The sequence below is a fragment of the Dryobates pubescens genome, chromosome 10 (genome assembly GCF_014839835.1).
Source record: "Dryobates pubescens isolate bDryPub1 chromosome 10, bDryPub1.pri, whole genome shotgun sequence".
Classification (NCBI taxonomy): Eukaryota; Metazoa; Chordata; class Aves; order Piciformes; family Picidae; genus Dryobates; species Dryobates pubescens.
The window spans coordinates 13,040,441-13,062,030 of NC_071621.1; the positions used below are offsets into that span (position 1 = coordinate 13,040,441).

At 48.8% G+C, this 21,590-nt stretch overlaps 1 protein-coding gene across 1 annotated transcript; it reads right to left on the reverse strand.

Moving 5' to 3' along the window:
- Positions 1 to 342: 342 nt before the first annotated feature.
- AQP11 (aquaporin 11) lies at positions 343 to 15,857 on the reverse strand. The gene is made up of 3 exons (XM_009900055.2): positions 14,894 to 15,857; positions 5,866 to 5,982; positions 343 to 1,113 (listed from the first exon to the last, which is right to left on the reverse strand). Exons 1-3 carry the CDS (start codon positions 15,486 to 15,488, stop codon positions 1,061 to 1,063), a joined length of 765 nt encoding a protein of 254 aa, XP_009898357.1. The 5' UTR covers positions 15,489 to 15,857; the 3' UTR covers positions 343 to 1,060.
- Positions 15,858 to 21,590: the final 5,733 nt, after the last annotated feature.

Genomic DNA, 21,590 nt, shown 5'->3' on the forward strand with positions numbered 1-21,590 from the left:
TACAGTGGGGAAAAGTGAGTTTAGCTTTAAGTATGAAAAATATTTTAGCATATGTAAAAAGGAAGATGTATCCAGGAGAAACCTCAGGCTAGAAACAGAACTTCAGAGGCTGGAGCCTGTCAGTGGTCCTGTGTCCTTTATAGCTGAGGCTATAAAGGGTGTGTTTGTGCCATTTGCTCTTCTGTTTCTTCCCCTGTATTGCAAATTTCATTTGTTGCAAGAGAAGTTTCTGATGACAGTTAGCTAAAAGCTAGGACAAATCAAGTTCCACATGATTCATCCCTATACACTGAGTCCATTTCACAGGCAGCACTAACCTCAGAGAAAGCAGGATTTGTTGTTGTTGTTGCCTCAGTCATCCTTTTACATGTGTACTTACAGAATTTTGTGGTACTTTATTACTGTTCTTTCCAGCCAAGATAAATATTCAACAGACCATCATGGGAGAGGATGGGGCAGGGCCTTCCCCAAAGGAAGCAAGGGCTTACTTACCTCCTTCTGGGCATTAGTAAAACAACGCTGGTCCTACAGACTTTTAATTTTGGTGTAGGACACCTCTAGAACAGAGCTGTGGAACCTCTTCTAGGGAGCTGTGGAGCCTTCCTTCTTCTCAGAGTTGTGGATATGGCAAGTAGGAACAGGATGAGGACTGAGATGGTCAGCTCCTTTTCTGCCAGGTGCCTTCTAGGGGAAGAAATCCAATCCCGTCAAACCCTTGAAAGGACAGGGTGTTTCCCTAAAATCAGCTTTGCATGCTGTTGGAATAAAGATCAGCAAATGGCACTTATGGCTAAAGTGACAAGTGTGAGTGTTTTCCCAGTCCCATCGTGTTCAGGTGGCTTAGCTGAAGCTGCTGGCAGGTCGTCTCAACGCCCCAGTGGGCTGTGACAAAACAGGTGTCTGAATACAGAGTCGGAGGTCGCATCGTTCGCCTGTGAAATCCACTGGAAGGTGCCCGAGAAGTCAGATGTCACCAGTTCCCTGAAAGCTCCATCTCTGCAGATGCTGGGAGTCATTCTTAACCTGCTGCTGCTGCTGCCAGATTTCAGAGTCTGCCATCTCAGGACAGCCGGGGGAGGATCCCATCCCATATGAAAGCCACAAGCATTGTACCTGGAAAGTGAAATTACAGACAGGTTGTCCAGGGAATTAAAGCCCTGTCCCTGGAGATATTCAAGGGGAGGCTTGACAGGGCTCTGGGCAGCCTGATCTAGAGTAGAGCAGAATAGAGTAGAGTAGAATAGAGTAGACCAGGTTGGAAGAGACCTTCAAGATCATCGCGTCCAACCCCTCAACCAATCCAACACCACCTAAACAACTAACCCATGGCACCAAGCACCCCATCAAGTCTCCTCCTGAACACCTCCAACGATGGTGACTCCACCACCTCCCCAGGCAGCCCATTCCAATGGGCAATCACTCTCTCTGTATAGAACTTCCTCCTGACATCCAGCCTAAATCTCCCCTGGTGCAGCCTTAGACTGTGTCCTCTTGTTCTGGTGCTGGCTGCCTGGGAGAAGAGACCAAGATCCGCCTGTCTACAACCTCCCTTCAGGTGGTACGTGAGGATGCCCCTGCTTACTGCAGAGGGGATTGGACCAGATGAGCCTTGCATGTCCCTTCCAACCCAGGCTGTTCTGTGATTCTGATTTAAAAGCAGTTCAGCAAAGCCACGGTCAAAGGCCTGCACCTGGGTCAGGGCGATCCCAAACACAAATATCAGCTGGGTGGAGAACGGACAGAGAGCAGTCCTGAGGAGAAGGACTTGGGGCTGCTGGTTGATGAGAAGCTCAATGTGAGCCAGCAATGTGCACTCACAGTGCAGAAAGCCAACCATATCCTGGGCTTTATCAAAAGTGGTGTGGCCAGCAGGTTGAGGGAGAGGATTCTCCCACTCTGCTCTCATGAGATCCCTTCTCTGGGCAACCTGTGCCACTGTCTCACCACCCTCATAGTAAAGAACTTCTTCCTTGTATCTAGTCTGAATTTCATAGAATCAGTCAGGATTGGAAGGGACCACAAGGATCATCTAGTTCCAACCCCCCTGCCATGGGCAGGGACACCCCACACTAGATCAGGCTGGCCACAGCCTCATCCAGCCTGGGCTTAAACACCTCCAGGGACGGGGCCTCAACCACCTCCCTGGACAACCCATTCCAGGGCTTCACCACTCTCATGGGGAAGAACTTCCTCCTCACATCCAGCCTGAATCTCCCCACCTCCAGCTTCATTCCATTCCCCCTAGTCCTATCACTACCTGAGATCCTGAGAAGTCCCTCCCCAGCCTTCTTGTAGGCCCTCTTCAGATACTGGAAGGCCACAATTAGGTCACCTTGGAGCCTTCTCTTCTTCAGACTGAACAGCCCCAACTCCTTCAGTCTGTCCTCATAGGAGAGGTGCTCCAGCCCTCTGATCATCCTCATGGCCCTTCTCTGGACACCTTCCAGCAGGTCCATATCCCTCTTGTAATAGGGGCTCCAGAACTGGAGGCAGTACTCCAGGTTGTGCTATCACTACATGCCCCTGTAAGAAGTCCCTTTATATAGGCTTAGTGGGGTTTTAGTTTTGAAGGCCATTCTAGTTTAGGGTTTGTTCTCAAGCTGAAAAATAGTAAAGATTGTAGGTTCTTCATGGAAATTATAAAATCATAGCTTGGGTTGGAAGAGAGTGTAAAGCCCAGGTGCTGTGGGTTTGAGGGGAAAAAGGGGGAAATGGGGCAGGTGAGGGACTTTTAGGGTGTCAGGTAATGACAGGACTAGGGGGAGTGGAAAAAAACACCTAGAAATGGGTAGATTCAGATTGGATGTTAGGAAGAAATTCTCCCCCATGAGGGTGGGGAGAGACTGGCACAGGTTGCCCAGGGAGGTAGTGGAAGCCTCATCCCTGGAGGTTTTTAAGGCATGGTGTTGGGTGAGAGGGTGGACTTGATGATCTCTCAGGCCTTCTCCAACCTGGTTAATTCTGGATTCTGGATTCTAATCTAGCTCCAACCCCCATGCCATGGGCAAAGGACATCTTCAACTGGAGCAGGTTGCTCAGATACTCATCCAACCTGACCTGAAATGTTTCCAGGGATGGGGCATCTACCACCTCTCTGAGCAACCTGAGCCAGTGTTTCACCACCCTCAGTGTGAAACATTTCTTCCTTGTATCTAGTCTAAATCTCCCCTCTTAGATTAAAACCATCACCTCTTGTAATCATAGAATACTCAGGTTGGAAGGGACCCACAGGGACCATTTAGTCCAAATATAGGTATGTAAACACAGCTTATTAAGACCATTTTTTTTTCTCTTGGGACAAAAAAAATAATATCTGTATATTCTGTTTCAGAAACGAAGAGGATTCTGGTTGAAAGCATTCCTCACCCCTAGCCTGTATTTTAGGAAGCTTCATAGATGACAAAAGTGCTTAGTGGAAGGGATTCTCTATAGCCCAGTCTCCCACAGGACTATTTGCTGTGCTAGGCAGGTCAGGTGTGGCTTTATGTAGCCCAGTCGTGAGAGCCTCCAGGGATGGAGACTGTAGCATTTCTGCCAGTAACTTGTTTCAGTGTTGCTGCACCCGAAGGTTTTCCGGGAGCGCAATCTGAACCTCCCAGCCGGCCCTGTTGTTACATTGTCTGCCAATGAGAACAGTTCATCTTTGGAACCACTCTTCAAACAAGGCTCAACTGCTCCTAGATCACCCTTTCGCCTCTTTAGCAGCATAAACGAGTCCAGTTTTGTACTCCAAGCCCGTCACCATCTCGGCAGTCCTCCACTGGACCCTCTATTTTCTCCAGGTGAGGTCTCACCAGAGTGGAGTAGAGCAGCCTTGGGGGTGCTGGTGGACAAGAAGCTCAACAGGAGCTCTCAGTGCACTTGCAGCCTGGAAAGCCAATCAGATCCTGGGCTGCAGCAAGAGAAGTGTGGCCAGCAGGGCAAGGGAGGGGATTCTCCCCCTCTGCTCAGCTCTGGTGAGACCCCACCTGGAGTACTGCCTCCAGTTCTGGAGCCCCTGTTACAAGAGGGATATGGACCTGCTGGAAGGTGTCCAGAGAAGGGCCACGAGGATGATCAGAGGGCTGCAGCACCTCTCCTATGAGGACAGACTGAAGGAGTTGGGGCTGTTCAGTCTGGAGAAGAGAAGGCTCCCAGGTGACCTAATTGTGGCCTTCCAGGATCTGAAGGGGGCCTACAGGAAGGCTGGGGAGGGACTTCTCAGGATCTCAGGTAGTGATAGGACTAGGGGGAATGGAATGAAGCTGGAGGTGGGGAGATTCAGGCTGGATGTGAGGAGGAAGTTCTTCCCCATGAGAGTGGTGAAGCCCTGGAATGGGTTGTCCAGGGAGGTGGTTGAGGCCCTGTCCCTGGAGGTGTTTAAGCCCAGGCTGGATGAGGCTGTGGCCAGCCTGATCTAGTGTGGGGTGTCCCTGCCCATGGCAGGGGGGTTGGAACTAGATGATCCTTGTGGTCCCTTCCAACCCTGACTGATACTATGATACTCTTTGTACAACTGCATGGTCTGGAGTTCCTTCCCTCATAAATTAAGAACACCTGATACACTCTGTATCTAGGGGTTTTTATATATTAGCTAACAGTTTTCACAGAAGTGTAACATAACTCCTGAATCACAGTCTAAATTCCTCAAGTTGTAGTTTTATGTGTGGTAACACCTGCTGATTTTCTTATTTAAGCTGAAGTCACCTGCAGGCTTTCTGTAAAACAGCTCTGCAGGGTCCATCTTGCTAACCAGGCAGAATGTGGTGTTTCAGAATGCTCCTGTTTAGATCACTTGCCAAAATATTAAATCCCAAGTAGCTACAGCCTGGAAAATCTCAAAATAGTTCTCAGGTTGCAGTCAGTTTATGTACCCAGAAAGCTACCCTGGAATTCTGAGAAACAGCTGTGATGGGCTGGTGATGCAGCTCAGCTTTGCCTAAGACATTTCTTTAGCTGCTGCCTGCACCAGTTACTCTATGGTTAAGTCATCCTGCCTGGCTATTGAATTTAACAAAACTCTGTTCAAGTGGATTTTAGTCAGACTAAGAATTCTTGTCTGCATTTGTGACTGAAAGTCAATGCAAGAAGAGCATGAACAGATATGAACTCAGACTGGAAAAAGAAGTTATTTGTTATAATTGGAGCCCTTTGAGGTTTTTCCTGGCTATGTTTTCTGTGCTGTTGCACCTTCATTAAGTGTTGCACCTTTATCAGTGTGGCACCTTCATCAGTGTTGCACCTCCACCAGTGTTGCACCTTGTAATAGGATTAAGTGTCATGAAGTCAGGATTAGCTGACTGCTTCTTTATATACCCTTTAAGCAGAAGGCTCAAGATTTGTAAGGACTAACTGTAAACAGTCAACAACATGAGGTATTGTGTGGGGTATTTCCATCTGCACACAGCTACCTGAAGGGAGGTTGTGGACAGGCAGAGGTTGGTCTCTTCTCCCAGGCAAGCAGTACCAGAACAAGAGGACACAGTCTCAAGCTGCACCAGGGGAGGTTTAGGCTGGAGGTTAGGAGGAAGTTCTACACAGAGAGAGTGATTGCCCATTGGAATGGGCTGCCCAGGGAGGTGGTGGAGTCACCATCACTGGAGGAGTTCAGGAGGAGACTTGATGGGGTGCTTGGTTGCATGGTTTAGTTGATTAGGTGGTGTTGGCTGATAGGTTGGACACGACAATCTTGAAGGTCTCTTCCAACCTGGTTTATTCTATTCTATTCTATTCTATAAGTTAAAATATTTTCTTATGATCCAGAAAACAAAGAGGCTGTCTTGCTAAAGGAAACAAAAGGCTATCAAATAAAGAGCAGGGGGGGTTTTAATTTTAATCCTGTACTCAGTAACACTTTCTCAATTACCTGAAGTGTGAAGAACTTACCTAAGGATGGTGCTATCCAGTACACAAGTGAGTAACTCAGAAATCTGTCGTAGAAACAATTGGCATGTAGTGACAAAGCCAGTGCTGGGTTAAATACTGCTCCTGTCAGATTGCCACCTGAAATCAAATGTAAACAGTATGAGATCACACGATCCTGCTCAGCATTTCTTTTAAATTAGGGTTGAAATGCAATAGGTGAAATACATAACATGTCTGTCAAAAGAGGTTTCTCCTTCCCCCGGCTCTGCTCTGCCCTAGCGAGGCCACATCTGGACTACTGACACAGTCTCAGGCTGCACCAGGGGAGGTTTAGACTGGAGGTTAGGAAGACGTTCTACATAGAGAGAGTGATTGCCCATTGGAATGGGCTGCCTGGGGAGATGGTGGAGTCACCATCACTGGAGGGGTTCAGGAGGAGACTTGACAGGGTGCTTGGTTGCATGGTTAAGTTGATTAGGTGGTGTTGGATGATAGGTTGGATGCGATGATCTTGAAGGTCTCTTCCAACCTGGTCTGGTCTGGTCTATTCTATTCTACTGTGTTCAGTTCTGGGCTCCCCAGTTCCAGAGAGACATAAAACTACTGCAGAAAGTCCAGTGGGTGCTGCAAAGATGCTGAAGGGACTGGAACATCTCGTGTGAGGAGGAAAGGCTGAGACACCTGGGGCTGTTTATCCTGGAGAAGAGAAGACTGTGAGGGGATCTTATCAATTATTTATCAATACCTAAAGTTCTTGTATCAGAAGGATGAAGCCAGACTCTTTCCAGTGGTGCCCAGTGACAAGACGAGGGGCAGTGTGGCACAAATTGGAACACAAGAAGCTCCACCTAAATATAAGGAAGACCGTCTTTCCTTTTAGGCTGCCAGAGCGCTGTAACAGGCTGCCCAGAGAGGTTGTGGAGTCTCCTTCTCTGGAGAGATTCCAAACCTGCCTGGACATGATTCTGGGCAACCTGCTTTAGGTGACCCTGCTTTAGCAGAAGGGTGGGACTAGATGATCTCCAGAGATCCCTTACAACCCTCACCGCTTTATGATTCTGTAGTATTACCAAACCCAACCAAACAACATCCCCCCAACAACAACAAAAAAACACCAAAAAACCCCCCAAGAAAAACAACAACAAAACCCACACCAACAAACCCACAACCATTCTGCAGTGAAATGAATTAGCAGAAACCATTTGAACAAACAAACTCTTCTGAGGTTACTTACTCAACGTTATGCTTAACATTTTGTTTTCTCAAATGCTTTAAAAGAAGTGTAGGCTCCAACTTCCTTTATCTCTGCCTAGCAAATGTTCTCTGAAGAGGTGGGTTTGACTAATGTGGAATGTTTCTGTTGATAAACTATAAGCTGCTTTGCTAAATAGTCAGAGACTATTTAGAAGAGACAGAAATGACACAAATATTAGTAACCAGATACTGAGCTTTCATCACATCCCCATGTTGCATGTAACAGATGTGTGATAATGGGGAAGAAAATGACAACTGTTGTTCTTGCTGAGCTGGCCTCCACAGTTTCTTACTAGAACACTAAGATTATTATATCAATTTAGAGAACAGCAAGATTGTCATGTGGGGAAAGTCTTCACATTCTCTATGTTCTGATTCTCTATTGTTTGAAGAAAGTAAAAGCAAACCTCACTCTAGTCTCTTGCAAAAGCATCTTTGCTTGCCTCTGACTTCAGATAGAAATGAAGTTGCTTAACCATTCAATAAAGGAATAGGATCCAAATGGGTTACATCCTGAGGACTAAATAGACTAGACCAGGTTGGAAGAGACCTTCAAGATCATCACGTCCAACCTATCATCCCACACCACTTAATCAACTAAACCATGCAACTAAGCACCCTATCAAGGCTCCTCCTGAACACCTCCAGTGATGGTGACTCCACCACCACCCTGGGCAGCCCATTCCAATGGGCAATCACTCTCTCTGTGTAGAACTTCCTCCTAACCTCCAGCCTAAACCTCCCCTGGTGCAGCCTGAGACTGTGTCCTCTTGTTCTGGTGCTGGTTGCCTGGGAGAAGAGACCAACCTCTGCCTGTCTACAACCTCCCTTAAGGTAGTTGTAGAGAGAATGGCATTGCAGAGGAACCTGGAGGTGAGTGGTTTTGATTCTGACATGTTTTGGTCCTCTCACTGCAATCCTGAAGAAAAAGCAGTGCTCAGTAAAACCATAGAGGGATAGAATGGTTTGAGAGTTGGAAAGGCCATCTAGTCCAACCCCTCTGCACTTAGCAGGGACATCTGCAACCAGGTTGTTCAGAGCCCCTTCCAACCTGATGTGGAGTGTTTCCAGGGATAGGACAACTAGCACCTCTCTGGGCAATCTGGGCCAGTGTTTCACCACCCTCATTGGAAAAAATATCTTCATTTATCAGAAATTCTCTCCTCTTCTAGTTTCAAACCATCACCCTTTGTCCTATTACAACAGGCCCTGCTAAGAAGACTGTCCCCAGCTTTCTTAAAGGCCCTCTGAAGTACTGAGTGGCCACAAGAAATTATTCCTGGAGCCTTCTCATCTCTAGGTTGAGCAACCCCAATTCTCTCAGCCTGTCCTCAAAGCAGAGGGGTTCCAGTCCTCTGCTCATGTTTGTGGCTTCCTCTGGACCTGCTCCAACAGATTAATTAGCTATATTTCTATACTGTTATTAATAGATAAATCAGATATGGGGCTGTTAGTAATCTACTGCCATGAAATAGCTGTGTCTATTTAGTTTCTGAAAGGTTATTCTTGATTCACTCTAGTAAGCCAGCAGGAGCTTAGAACCCACCCTTTGTACAAACACTGGGCTGCTGCAGTCCTCATTTGTTAGGAGTTTGCAATCACTGACCAGAAGTTTTAAGAAGGTCTTTCTCACTCTCTGCTTCTGCATTTCTCTTTCCATAGTCTCCTTATTATTCCTTTTGCCATTACTACAGCTGGGGGAGGTTTCAATCTCTGCTGACCTACTCAGTTTACTCTGGTTTCACACTTGTTTGCAGGAGCAGCTCGGATTTACTGTGCAGTCTGTTACTCTGCACACTGACAATGATGATCTCCATTGTTGCCAGGAAGGCCATCTGTTATCTGCTTATCAATTCACTGCTTCTGCTTTTATATCCACAAACATATATTTAGGAGTAGAATTTCACTCTTGCGGTGCAGTTGCTGTTCCTGAACACCAGGCAGAGTTTTAACTGTTGTATTTCTTCAGTGCTCATTACTAATGACTACTGGAATAGCAGCCATAGGTCAAGGCCACTAGTATGATCTTAGTGACAAATATTAAACATCTCAGCCTGTGCTCCAAGAATGACAAGTGATTTTATGCCAGAAGAAGTGTAACATCTTTGATGCTATACAGATGAAAACTTTAAAAGGTGAAGTAATCTGTGATCCAGGCAGTGTGTGAGAATGAATGATGTCCTTAAAAGGTCAAACCAAAATGAGGAAGAAACTCCCATGCAGAGCTACAGGCTGGGGTCAGAGTGGCTGGAGAGCTGCCAAACAGAGAGGGACCTGGGGGTGATGATTGACAGCTGGCTGAACATGAGCCAGCAGTATGCCCAGGTGGCCAAGAAGGCCAATGGCATCCTGGCCTGCATCAAGAATAGTGTGGCCAGCAGGAGCAGGGAAGTCATTGTGCCCCTGTACTCTGCATTGGTTAGGCCACACCTTGAGTACTGTGTCCAGTTCTGGGCCCCTCAGTTTAAGAAGGACATTGAGACACTTGAACGTGTCCAGAGAAGGGCAACAAGGCTGGGGAGAGGCCTTGAGCACAGCCCTGTGAGGAGAGGCTGAGGGAGCTGGGGTTGTTTAGCTTGGAGAAGAGGAGGCTCAGGGGAGACCTCATTGCTCTCTACGGCTACCTGAAAGGTGGTTGTAGCCAGGAGGGGGTTGGTCTCTTCTCCTAGGCAACCAGCACCAGAACAAGAGGACACAGTCTCAAGCTGCACCAGGGGAAGTTTAGGCTGGAGGTGAGGAGAAAGTTCTTCACTGAGCGAGTCGTTCACCATTGGAATGTGCTGCCCAGGGAGGTGGTGGAGTCACCGTCCCTGGAGGTGTTCAAGAGGGGATTGGACGTGGCACTTGGTGCCATGTTCTAGTCATGAGCTCTGTGGTGACAGGTTGGACTTGATGATCTTTGAGGTCTCTTCCAATCTTGATGATTCTGTGATTCTGTAACTCAGCATTCAAAATGCCTATGTCATTCTTATCTTGCTGTGTTAAGCTCAGAAAAAAATCTAAACAATTTGATACAGTTCTGGATCCATTTTAATACTGCCTGTAGATCCCAGAATGCTTCAGGTTAGAAGGGGACTTCAAAGGTCATCTAGTCCAACCCCCCCTGCAGTGAGCAGAGACATAGAATAAACCAGGTTGGAAGAGACCTTCAAGATCATCGCGTCCAACCCATCAACCAATCCAACACCGCCCAAACAACTAACCCATGGCACCAAGCACCCCATCAAGTCTCCTCCTGAACACCCCCAGTGATGGTGACTCCACCACCTCCCCAGGCAGCCCATTCCAATGGGCAATCACTCTCTCTGTATAGAACTTTTTCCTAACATCTAGCCTGAACCTCCCCTGGCGCAGCCTGAGACTGTGTCCTCTTGTTCTGGTACTGGCCGCCTGGGAGAACAACCTCTACAACCTCCCTTCAGGTAGTTGTAGAGAGCAATGAGGTCTCCCCTGAGTCTCCTCTTCTCCAGGCTAAGCAACCCCAGCTCCCTCAGCCTCTCCTCGTAGGGCTTATGTTCCAAACCCCTCACCAACTTTACATCTGCAACTACATCAAGTTGCTCAGAGCCCTATCCAGCCTGACCTGGGATGTTTTCAGGGATCATCTACCACTTCTCTGGGCAACCTGGCCCAGTGTTTCAACCCCCTCACAGTACTTTTTTTCCCCCTTTTATCTGGTCTGAATCTCCCCTCTTTCAGTGTAAAACCATCACCCCTTGCCCTGTCACAATGTTAGACCATTCTAAAAGTCTGTCCCCATTTTGTTTATAGGCCCCATTAAGCACTGAAACAATAAGGTCCCCCTGGAGCCTTCTCCAGGCTGAACAACTCCAGCTCTCTCAACCTTTCCTCACAGCCCTCTGATCATTTTTGGGGCCTCTTGTAGACCCACACCAACAGGTCCATGTCCTTCTTATAGAATAGAATAGAACAGAATAGAATCAACCAGGTTGGAAGAGACCTTCAAGGTCATTGTGTCCAACCTATCATCCAGCACCACCTAATCAACTAAACCATGGCACCAAGCATCCTGTCAAGCCTTGCCCTTTACTGAGGACTCTAGAGTTTGACCCAGCACTGCAGGTGGTGTTTCACCCAGAGCAGAGGAGAAAGGCAGAACCACTTCCCCCAACCTGCTGGCCACATGGCTGGGGTTATGCCATGGGACCACAGGATACACTGCGGGTCCCATCTATCCACCAGATGTAGGCCATGGCTGCCCACCAGGCCTTTGTGATTGCCTCAGATATGTGTCATCCTGTCAGGAGATTGTGCTGATGGCTGTGGGAATGGGGAGGTCCCAGTCAACAGCTTTCAAAACAGAGCAGGCAAGAGACTGGAGGAGGCAGGAGACTGGAGGATATCCTGGCCAACATTTATATGCAGATGTAGGTAGAGGCAAAGAGGGGAAAGGGGCATCAAGAAAGGTCTGAGAACATCTAGGGTGTCCTACCTACACTTGTATAATAGTTCAGTGATAGGAATCTTGGGGTTTATGCTCTGCTCTGCTTCAAGAGGCTTCAAGCCACATCTCAGGAGTGAACAGCAAACATCAGGCTCATGACTACTGCAGGACTAGGACAGCACCTTTCACCTTTCCTTTTGAACCCCAAATGTACAAACTCAGGTGTTGTGTGCAAACAAAAAGAGTGCACACCTCAGGAAGCTTGGAGCAACTAGAAAAAAACCCAAGTTTTCCACTAAAAGGGGACAGAAACTAAGTTCAGGATCTGCTTCTCAGAATACATACTTCTTTTCACATTGGTTCTAGATTAAAAGAAAGGGAAAGAAACATGACCAGGTAGCACAAGGTGCTCTGCACACGATACAGCACAAGCTGTGCATGTGAAGGAGGCCTGGCCATTGGCCATGGCAAGTTTGATGTTTCCTAGAAGTACATGTGGATCAATTGCACTGGAGACTCTTAACAAGTCCAAGATAGAATAGAACAGAACAGAATAGAATAGACCAGACCAGGTTGGAAGAGACCTTCAAGATCATCGTGTCCAACCTATCATCCAACACCACCTAATCAACTAAACCATGGCACCAAGCACCCTATCAAGGCTCCTCCTGAACCCCTCCAGTGATGGTGACTCCACCACCTCCCCAGGCAGCCCATTCCAATGGGCAATCACTCTCTCTGTGTAAAACTTCCTCCTAACCTCCAGCCTAAACCTCCCCTGGTGCAGCCTGAGACTGTGTCCTCTTATTCCGGTGCTGGTTGCCTGGGAGAAGAGACCAACCTCTGCCTGTCTACACCCTCCCTTCAGGTAGTTGTAGACAGCAATAAGGTCACCCCCGAGTCTCCTCTTCTCCAGGCTAAGCAACCCCAGCTCCCTCAGCCTCTCCTCATAGGGCTTGTGTTCTAAACCCCTCACCAACTTTGTTGCTCTTCTCTGGACACATTCCAGCAAGTCAACCTCCTTCCTAAACTGAGGGGCCCAGAACTGGACACAGGACTCAAGGTGTGGCCTAACCAGTGCAGTGTACAGGGGCAGAATGACCTCCCTGCTCCTGCTGGCCACACTGTTCCTGATGCAGGCCAGGATGCCATTGACCCTCCTGGCTGCCTGGGCACACTGCAGGCTCATGTTCAGCCTACCATCGACCAGCACCCCTAGGTCCCTCTCTGCCTGGCTGCTCTCCAGCCACTCTGACCCCAGCCTGTAGCTCTGCAAGGGGATTATGACAAAGAAGAGGACTTGGGACAACCTTCTGCTAGTTAAAGATATGAGGCCAACCTGGCCAAGGACTGGGCATGAACCCTTTGTAAGAATTAGAGAACAGAAGGGCAGTGTGACATATTTTATACCACTTTTTGCTAAGCAAGTAGAAGAATGTTAGGAATCCAGCTTCCTGTGCTTGTAGAAGAGGATAATCTTCAGCTGAGCAAATGAGAAACACATTTAATGTGCTAAACTGCACTGGCACCTCAGCTCTGCCTTCTACAATTAATTTTGGAAAGTAGTTCAAATTGCCAAGTTAATTCCCAGAACTCTCCATGGATACCTTTTAATCTTTCAGGTTTTGGCTAATTTCAGCTAAATATAATGAGGAAAGGTTGGTTGTTTTTTTTCTTTTCCCCATTAATACACCTGAAAATGCAGCTGTCCTTTATTCTCCTGTATGCTATTGTGTTAGATAAATAGAGTTAAACCTTTGGGAGATGTCAGTGACATCCTGAATGCCTGCAGATGAGAGAGTGATTTCCCCCTCTCATAAACCTGTTGGATCATTTCCTAGAGGACTTCCCCTGGGGTGGGACTGTAGCACAAGCAAGGAGCTCCATAACCATCCCTCTTGCACTTCCCTGTACCCCAATATACAGAATCTCCTTCCTAGTACAACCTGCTCCTTGCAGGACAGTCCTCAAGTGATGACAAGTGACCTCACTGGGGACAAGAGGGAGCATCCACAGTCAGCAGAAGGAAGCTCAGACTGGCTCCCCTCACCTTTTCCTTCCAGAGAGTCCAGAGAGTGTGCAGGTGACAGTGTCCCAGTTCAGTATCACAGTATCACCAAGATTGGAAGAGACCTCAAAGATCATCAAGTCCAACCTGCCACCACAGACCTCATGACTAGACCATGGCACCAAGTGCCACATCCAATCCCCTCTTAAACACCTCCAGGACACCACCACTCTCTGGGAAGCATGAGGTGACAGGCAGAGGCAAGGGCATGGAGACTCTTGTAAATGCAACCTAATATTTCTTCTGGTTTTAAATTGTTTTTCATGAGGTATTACTTTTGTCATTTCTGCATGCATCCCCCAAATAACCATTCCTGCTTTTGATTTATGGATTGGGGGTGGTTAAATAAGCTGCACTGCTATGAATTATGCATTAATTAAATGCAGAACTTCCACGTTGTGCACCTGTACCCTGATGTTGCACAGTCAGCATTTTTCTTCCCTGCTGCTCTTGCAATGCCACTTAGAAATCAGAGCACACTGGATGCAATCTCTTGTGCTATAGAGAGTCAGATTATGCAATGAACCTGAACTGAGATACTTCAACAGTCTTCTGTGAACCTTTTTACTTGCAGATTTGGCATCATTTTAAGCCATAGAAGCCTAGAATGGGAGGGGTTGGAAGGGACCTCTGAATATCAAGTTCAAGCCCCCTGCAAAAGCAGGATCACTTAGGGCAGGTCACGCAGGAACACACCCAGATGGTTCTTGGAAGTCTCTAGAGATGGAGACTCCACCACCTCTCAGGGAAGTCTGTTGCAGTTTTCTGACACCCTCACAACAAAGAGGCTTTTCCTCATGTTGAGGTGGAACTTTCTGTGTTACAGTTTGTGCCCATTGTCCCTTGTCCTATCACAGGATACTATTGATAAGAGGCTGGACCCTTCTTCTTGACATCCACCCTTCAGATATTTGTAGAGCATTAACAAAATCTCCCCTTCTTCTTCTTTTTTTCTAGACTAAATAGTCCTAGGTCTCTCAACCTTTCCTCATCAGACAGATCTTCCAGTCCATCATCCTTGTAGCCCTCTGTGGGACACTCTCCAGTATATCCCCACCCCTCTTGATTTGGGGAGCCCAGAACTGGACAAAAATCCGTAACTCATTTCATACTTAACCCCACACCTACCTGCAGTCTAACCAGGCAAACTTTATATAAACTCCACATGAACTCTGCATATGTAGGACCAAAATCTTCCCTAGGTGCATTGTTTTGTAATCTAAGGATGTAATTTTACATCTTAACACTTCCAAGAAAATAGAAGCTCCTTCTATTACAAATTTTTAGCAGGAAGGGGTGGGGTGGGTGAATAAAAGACTAACCTGCATACACCAGCATGGTGATGAGGAAAGCAATCAAATGGACTTTGTATTTGGGATGAATCCTTTCCACTCGCAGGATGGTGAGCTGGAAGACGACAGAAAAGAGCAGTTCTATGCAGAACGCCTGCATCTCTGTAGTCTGCATGGGGTTGCTGCAGCCCTGCGAGAGCGCTCCAGAATGTGGCTCTGCCATCTCCAGGCTCCAGATAAAGTGCATGAACAGCCTGGCAAGCACCGCAGCCAGGAACTGAGCGGCGATCTTCAGTCCACCCATCCTGACCGACGTCCCACCACCCCACATCGGCTGCAAGGTGCCACAGGGGTTGCAGGTGCTGCCGGGCAGAGTCAAGCCGTGCAGGACGGTGAAGCCGTAGGTGAGGGTGAGGGCGGTGTGCGGCTTCGGCTCCACGTTGCCGAGCAGGCAGAGCTCGTTCGTGCAGGCGCAGATCTGGAAGGTGCTGAACATCTCCAACAGGAAAGTGCAAAGGCGCTGCCGGGTGCGCAGCCGGCGGCGGGTCACCCTCCGGCACAGCCCCACGGCCACCATGATGCCGGCCATCAGCAGCAGAGAGGTCCCGACCCCACCGACAGCCATGGCGAGGCTGGTTCACAGGCTGAAGGGCTCGGAAGAGTTCGCCTTGGTCCAGCCTCACCACTTACGGGGAGAAAACAAGGGGGAGAGGGAGGAGAAACGACCACCCTTTCCCTGCGAGGCAGGAGCCAGCTCCAGTCCCCACCTGCCCGCAGGCTGCCCTGCGGCTGACTCACCCTCCGCTGCCGGGGAGCAAAGGGCAGCCCGACACGGGGAGGGCAGCGGCGTCCCTCTGCCCTCCCCTCCCCGCCAGAGAAGGGTTAGGAGGAGGTAGGTCTCTGTCCCTGCGGCGGAAAAGAGGCGAAGGAAGAGCGGGGCTCTGCTTTTCTTCTGCGGGGCGGACGGAGCTCCCCTCAACCCTCCCGCAGTGGCGGGGGAGAGAAGGAGGGCCCCGGCTGCCGGCCCCCGCTCCCGCGGTCGGTCGGTCGGTAGCGCAGCCGCTCCGCAGGCCGGCCGCAGCAGTTAAAAGGATCGGCCCCGTCCCGCAGCGGGGTGAGGCGAGGCGGCGTCTCCTCCTCCGCCGCCCCCCCTCAGCAGGGCTCTGGGTGGCCAGGGGCGGCCGCGGCCGCCGGCAGCGCGCGTGAGGGCTGCGGGAGCGCGCATGCGCGCGGCTCCGCGGCAGGGGAGCGCGCGGGAGGGGAGCGCGCGGGAGGGGAGCGCGCGCGCCCCTCGGCTTCCCGCCTCTCGGCGCTGCGGGGAGGGGAGGTCAGGGGAGCAGGACCCGGAGGCAGGGCACCTGCCGCAGGCCTCAGCCTGGCTCTTCTGCTCTGGGGTGCTCAGCACAGGACAGACATGGACCTGGTGGGACGGGTCCAGGAGAGGCCACAGCGATGGTCAGAAGCTTGCTGTCAGGACCCGCTTAGAGAGTTGGGGCTGTTCAGCCTGGAGAAGAGAAGGCTTCAGGGAGACCTTACTGGGACCTTTCAGTACTTCAAGAGAGCCCGTAAGATGAGAACAGTCATTTCAGCAGGGCCTGTGGCCACAGGACAGGAGGTTGATGGTTTCAAATTAAAAGAGGGGAGATTCTAGGAGAGGAGAGGCTGAGGGAGCTGGGGTTGCTTAGCCTGGAGAAGACTCAGGGGAGACCTTCTTGCTCTCTACAACTACCTGAAGGGAGGTTGTAGACAGGTGGGGGTTGGTCTCTTCTCCCAGGCAACCAGCACCAGAACAAGAGGACACAGTCTCAGGCTGCACCAGGGGAGGTTTAGGCTGGATGCTAGGAAGAAGTTCTTCATAGAAAGAGAGATTGGCCATGGGAATGTGCTGCCCGGGGAGGTGGTGGAGTCACCATCACTGGAGGTGTTTAGCAAGAGCCTGGATGAGGCACTCAATGCCATGGTTTATTTGATCAGATGGTGTTGGGTGATAGGTTGGAGTGGATGATCTTGGAGGTCTTTTCCAACCTGGTTAATTCTGTACACACGAGGGGGACATCTAGTCACGCTAAGAATGTTGAATCAGTGGCACAGGTCTGCCTGGAGCAGTGGCAGATGCCCCATCCCTGGAAACATTCCTGCTCACTGCAGGGGGATTGGACTCAATGACCTTTACAAGTCCCTTCCAACCCAAACCATTTTACGTCTCTCCAAGGTTTATAGAGTGGTTTCTTTCACCCTAGGGACCCTTGCTGTGCAGCACACAGGTGTGTGGGTGTGATCAGTCTCTCCCTCCCACTCACTTGCTGGGAGAAAGGCATTTTACAGAGCAGTGGGAGGAGGCAGGTGGTGATTCTTGGGCTTCTCCAGTGGAAGTAATGCTAAAAATAGACAGTGTCCTCATCCTGCAGAAGGTGGTAGCTTTCACAGCAGTCTCCAAATGGCCTTCGGACAGACCTGAAAAATAGGCATGGCCTCCTTAAGGATAATGGTTTGTGCCTAGTAACTGAGAGGGGTGAGGCCAGCATGAATCAATTGCACAGAAATGATTCCTGTGCTCTTAGGCTGGGGCTGAGTTTTCCTTCAGCTTTCCTGCAGCCCTAGTTTGCAGTTACACGTCTGGGAAAGGTTGCACCTCTCGCTGCCAGCACTTTGCAGCAAGAAAAGTAATTGCATGAGTTCAGAGCACACAAATGGTTCTGCCACGTGTGCCTCGAGGTACTGCGTTAGTTTTCACCCTGTGGAAGGAATAAATGCACTTTGCAGAGCTTTCCCCTGCTTTTCATCCTGCCTCTGCCACGTTTTTCAGAAGTGCCAAAACGTTGGCTTTATGAAGTGCAAAACCGAAGCGCTGCTGGCAGAGGTTCCTGCTGGGCTGCAGTGAAATGCACCTGCAAGGGGCGCCAGGCGCTGAGTGTTTCCAGGATCCAGGATTTCAGCCACGAGGTGGCAGCACAGGTGACGGTTTTTCAGGCCTCTCGGGAATGACTTTGCCCGATTAAGGTCCGCACGGTGGTTTTCCTGGAAGGAAATGCGCAAACATAGCTTCCAAGCAACAAAAGCAACCCCCTACTTTTAGTTGAAGGTCAGCCTATCCTAGAGATAAAAGTTGCAAAGCATGGAATCGTTTTTCTAGGAAGGAGTGGCATGACAAGCTCTGCCACATCTCCAGAAATGTAGGACCACCAAGACTTGGTCTTGATAAGTCTGGGGATAAGAGCATTTGGAGCTTTAGCTTCCAGGAGGATCATCTGGCCTGTGAGAAACAGGGATGTTTTGACAACAGAGTTAAAAAAAACACCCCAAGCAGCAGCTGAACAGTGGTAATGTGAAGAGAGGCATGAAGAAAAGGGCAGAAGGGTTGATATTTGCCTTTTATTCTTTGTGCGAGATTGGATGTCAAGAAATTATCAGATGTTACAAGTGAGACAAGGCAGGAGACGTGACTGTGTTAAGTCATTCTGTTAGTCCCACAGCACCTTCATGAAAACCCTGATTTGAAGCGATTGCTTTTCTTAGTAATGATGTTCTGCAACTGCAAGGTGGAAGGGGAAAAAAACCCAGCCAGTTATAGCCTTTATGTAGTAAAGAATTTGGATTAAATTAAGGAATGTGCTGTTAGAAGTAAGGATCAGAATATGAAAGCTGGCTTTTAATATGCATTTAAATGCTACTCTGTTTTATTTTTCCTCCTCTGGCCACAACTTCATTCTCTCTTTTGAATTCACTGTTGGCAATGTACACAATTATGGATGTGGTCAGCACTAAGCTGGAAAAAAATGTCTTCCCTTTTTCACTCCTACCAGCAGCACTGCAGATTTTTATGAAATGCTTGCATCCAAATGACATCAAGAGGCTGGAGTCTGTTGTTCCAGGTCACTGAAGAGTGAATGGCAGCTCTGAAGAGCTTGTTTTACAAAGAGACAGAGCAGAAAATTGCTGGTAATAGCTTTGTGTTTTATTTGGGAATAACTTGGGAGTTTAATATTGGGTTGCTTCCTTTACTTCCATAGCCAAGCACAGCCCTGTGCATTGTTCCTGTTCTTGCAGGTTGCCAGAGAAGATAAAAATGATTGCTGGTCTGTTTCTGAGCTTTGGACAGTTTCTTGTGCCTTTGAGTGGTGCCCAGTGATAGGACATGGGGCAGTGGGTACAAACTGGAAGGCAGGAGGCTTCACTTGAACTTAAGGAGAATCTTCTTCACTTTGAGGGTGCCAGAGCGCTTTAATGGGCTGCCCAGAGAGGTTGTGGGGTCTCTTTCTCTGGGGAGATTCCAGTCTTGTCTGGGTGTAATCCTGTGTAGCCTGCTTTAACAGGGTAGCTGAACTAGATGATCTCCAGAGGTTCCCTTCAACCTTCACCATTCTTTGACCAGTCACGAATGTGTCATTTAAAAACTCAAACCAAGAAGGTGACATGTCATTTGCAGCATGGTCTCAAGGTGGATTGAAATTGGTTGTTGGTGGGGTTTTGTTTGTTTGTTTGTGGGGGTTTTTGTCATTGTGTTTCTCTTTGATTTTTGTTCATTTGTTTGTTTTTCATAGAGTTGGTGTCCAAGGAGGCCTTATTGTGGCCTTCCAGTATCTTAAGGGGGCCTACAAGAAAGCTGGTGAGGGATGCTTTAGGGTGTCAGGTAATGATAGGACTAGGGGGAATGGAAAAAAACTAGAAATGGGTGTTAGGAAGAAGTTCTTCACCATGAGGGTGGTGAGACTCTGGAACAGGTTGCTCAGGGAGGTGTAGAAGCCTCATCCCTGGAGGTTTTTAAGGTCAGGCTGGATGTGGCTCTGGGCAACCTGCTGTAGTGTGAGGTGTCCCTGCCCATGGCAGGGGAGTTGGAACTAGATGATCTTTGAGGACTCTTCCGGCAATTCTATGATTCTGTGAGTAAGGGGTCCGAAAAGCCAGTTACCTGTACGGCCAGTAGCAAATCACCGTCCTGCCTGGTGTACCTACATTCTGACCACCAGAGGGCAGTGTCGCTCCAAAGAAGTGCTCTTGGCGCTCTCCATGCGATCCTAGCGCACATCTATGCTTCGCCACTGATAGGTGAGACTATAGGTCTTCTGCATCCTTGTAAAAACGAGTGTTTAGGTCTGGAATGTCTTTCAAAATTAATTTTACAACATGCATTTTTTGATATTGAATGAATTCAGCTCATGAGTACCGTGTCCAGTTCTGGGCCCCTCAGTTTAAGGAAAGATGTTGAGTTGCTGGAACATGTCCAGAGAAGGGCAACAAAATTGGTGAGGGGCTTGGAACACAAGCCCTGTGAGGAGAGGCTGAGGGAGCTGGGGTTGCTTAGCCTGGAAAAGACTCAGGGGAGACTTCATTGCTCTCTACAACTACCTGAAGTGAGGTTGTAGCCAGGTGGGGGCTGGTCTCTTCTCCCAGGCAACCAGCACCAGAACAAGAGGACACAGTCTCAAGCTGTGCCAGGGGAGGTTCAGACCAGATGTTAGGAAGAAATTCTTCACAGAGAGAGTGATTGCCCATTGGAATGGGCTGCCCAGGGAGGTGGTGGAGTCACCATCATTGGAGATGTTCAGGAGGAGACTTGATAGGGAGCTTCGTTGCATGGTTTAGTTGATTAGGTGGTGTTGGATGATAGGTTGGACATGATGATCTTGAAGGTCTCTTCCAACCTGGTCTATTCTATTCTTTCAGACAGTGCTGGCTACATGTCTCATCCCAGGTTCTCCCTCTCCCTCTGGGCACCTACCACCTCTCTCTTGTGCCTCATTGGAACCCTCATAGGAAAAAAAGTTCTTCCTCATACCTAGTCTATATCTCTCCTAGCTTAAAACCATCACCCATTGTCTTGTTGCAACAGGCCATGCTAAGATGATTGTCCCCATCTTTCTTCTTGGCCCCTTTAGACACTGAAAGTCCACGAGATGGTCTCCCTGGAGCCTTCTCTTCTCCAGACTGAACAACCCCAGCTTCGTGTCATCTGCAAAGTTATTGATGATGGACTCCATCCTCTCATCCAGATCATCAATAAAGGTATTGAATATGATTTGGCCCAGCACTGAGCCCTGGGGGACACCACTAGTGACTGGCTGCCAGCTGGATGTGGCACCATTCACCACCACTCTCTGGGCTTGGCCCTCCAGCCAGCTCCTAACCCAGCACAGAGTGCTGCGGTCCAAACCATGCAGCTTGGACAGGAGTTTGCTATGGGGTATGGTGTCAAAGGCCTAGTCTAGCTAGAGGAAGATATTTTGTACTGTGATGGTGTAGAAACACTGTAAGAGGTTATCCAGAGAAGCTGTGGATGCCCCATCCCTGGAAGCGTTCAAGGTCAAGTTGGATGGGGCTCTGAGCAACCTGCTCTAGTGGAAGTTGTCCATTTCCATAGCAAGGGAGTTGGAACTACCTGATCATTAAGGTCCCTCCCAACTCAGCCCATTCCATGATTCTATTCTGTGATTCTCTGACTGCATTTTCTCATGTAGCACTAAAATAGATGTAAATATGCACTTCTGCTTCATGGAGCTGAGTTAGAGGCTTAAACTGCAGCAGGCTTTTAGCACCCTGCTTGGTTTTCAAAAACCACCTAAACTCTGTGCAGACTTCTCAGCCTGGTTCATTCTGACTTTGTCCTTCAGGGATATGGCTTGTGGGTGGCATACACTAGCCTGTGTGAGCAGGAGTGCTTGTACTGCTCATATTGCCTTTCACACTTGATACCAAAATGGTGTTTTGGCTCAGGCAAAGCAGTTCTTGA

Excerpts from the sequence above, each read along its gene's own strand:
- AQP11 (XM_009900055.2), bottom strand. The coding sequence starts at position 15,488 with ATGGCTGTCGGTGGGGTCGGGACCTCTCTGCTGCTGATGGCCGGCATC. Across the intron at positions 5,983-14,893 it reads CACCATGCTGGTGTATGCAG|GTGGCAATCTGACAGGAGCA; the intron begins GTTAGTCTTTTA and ends ATTTGATTTCAG. Across the intron at positions 1,114-5,865 it reads CTGGATAGCACCATCCTTAG|GTACAATGCTTGTGGCTTTC; the intron begins GTAAGTTCTTCA and ends TTCACTTTCCAG.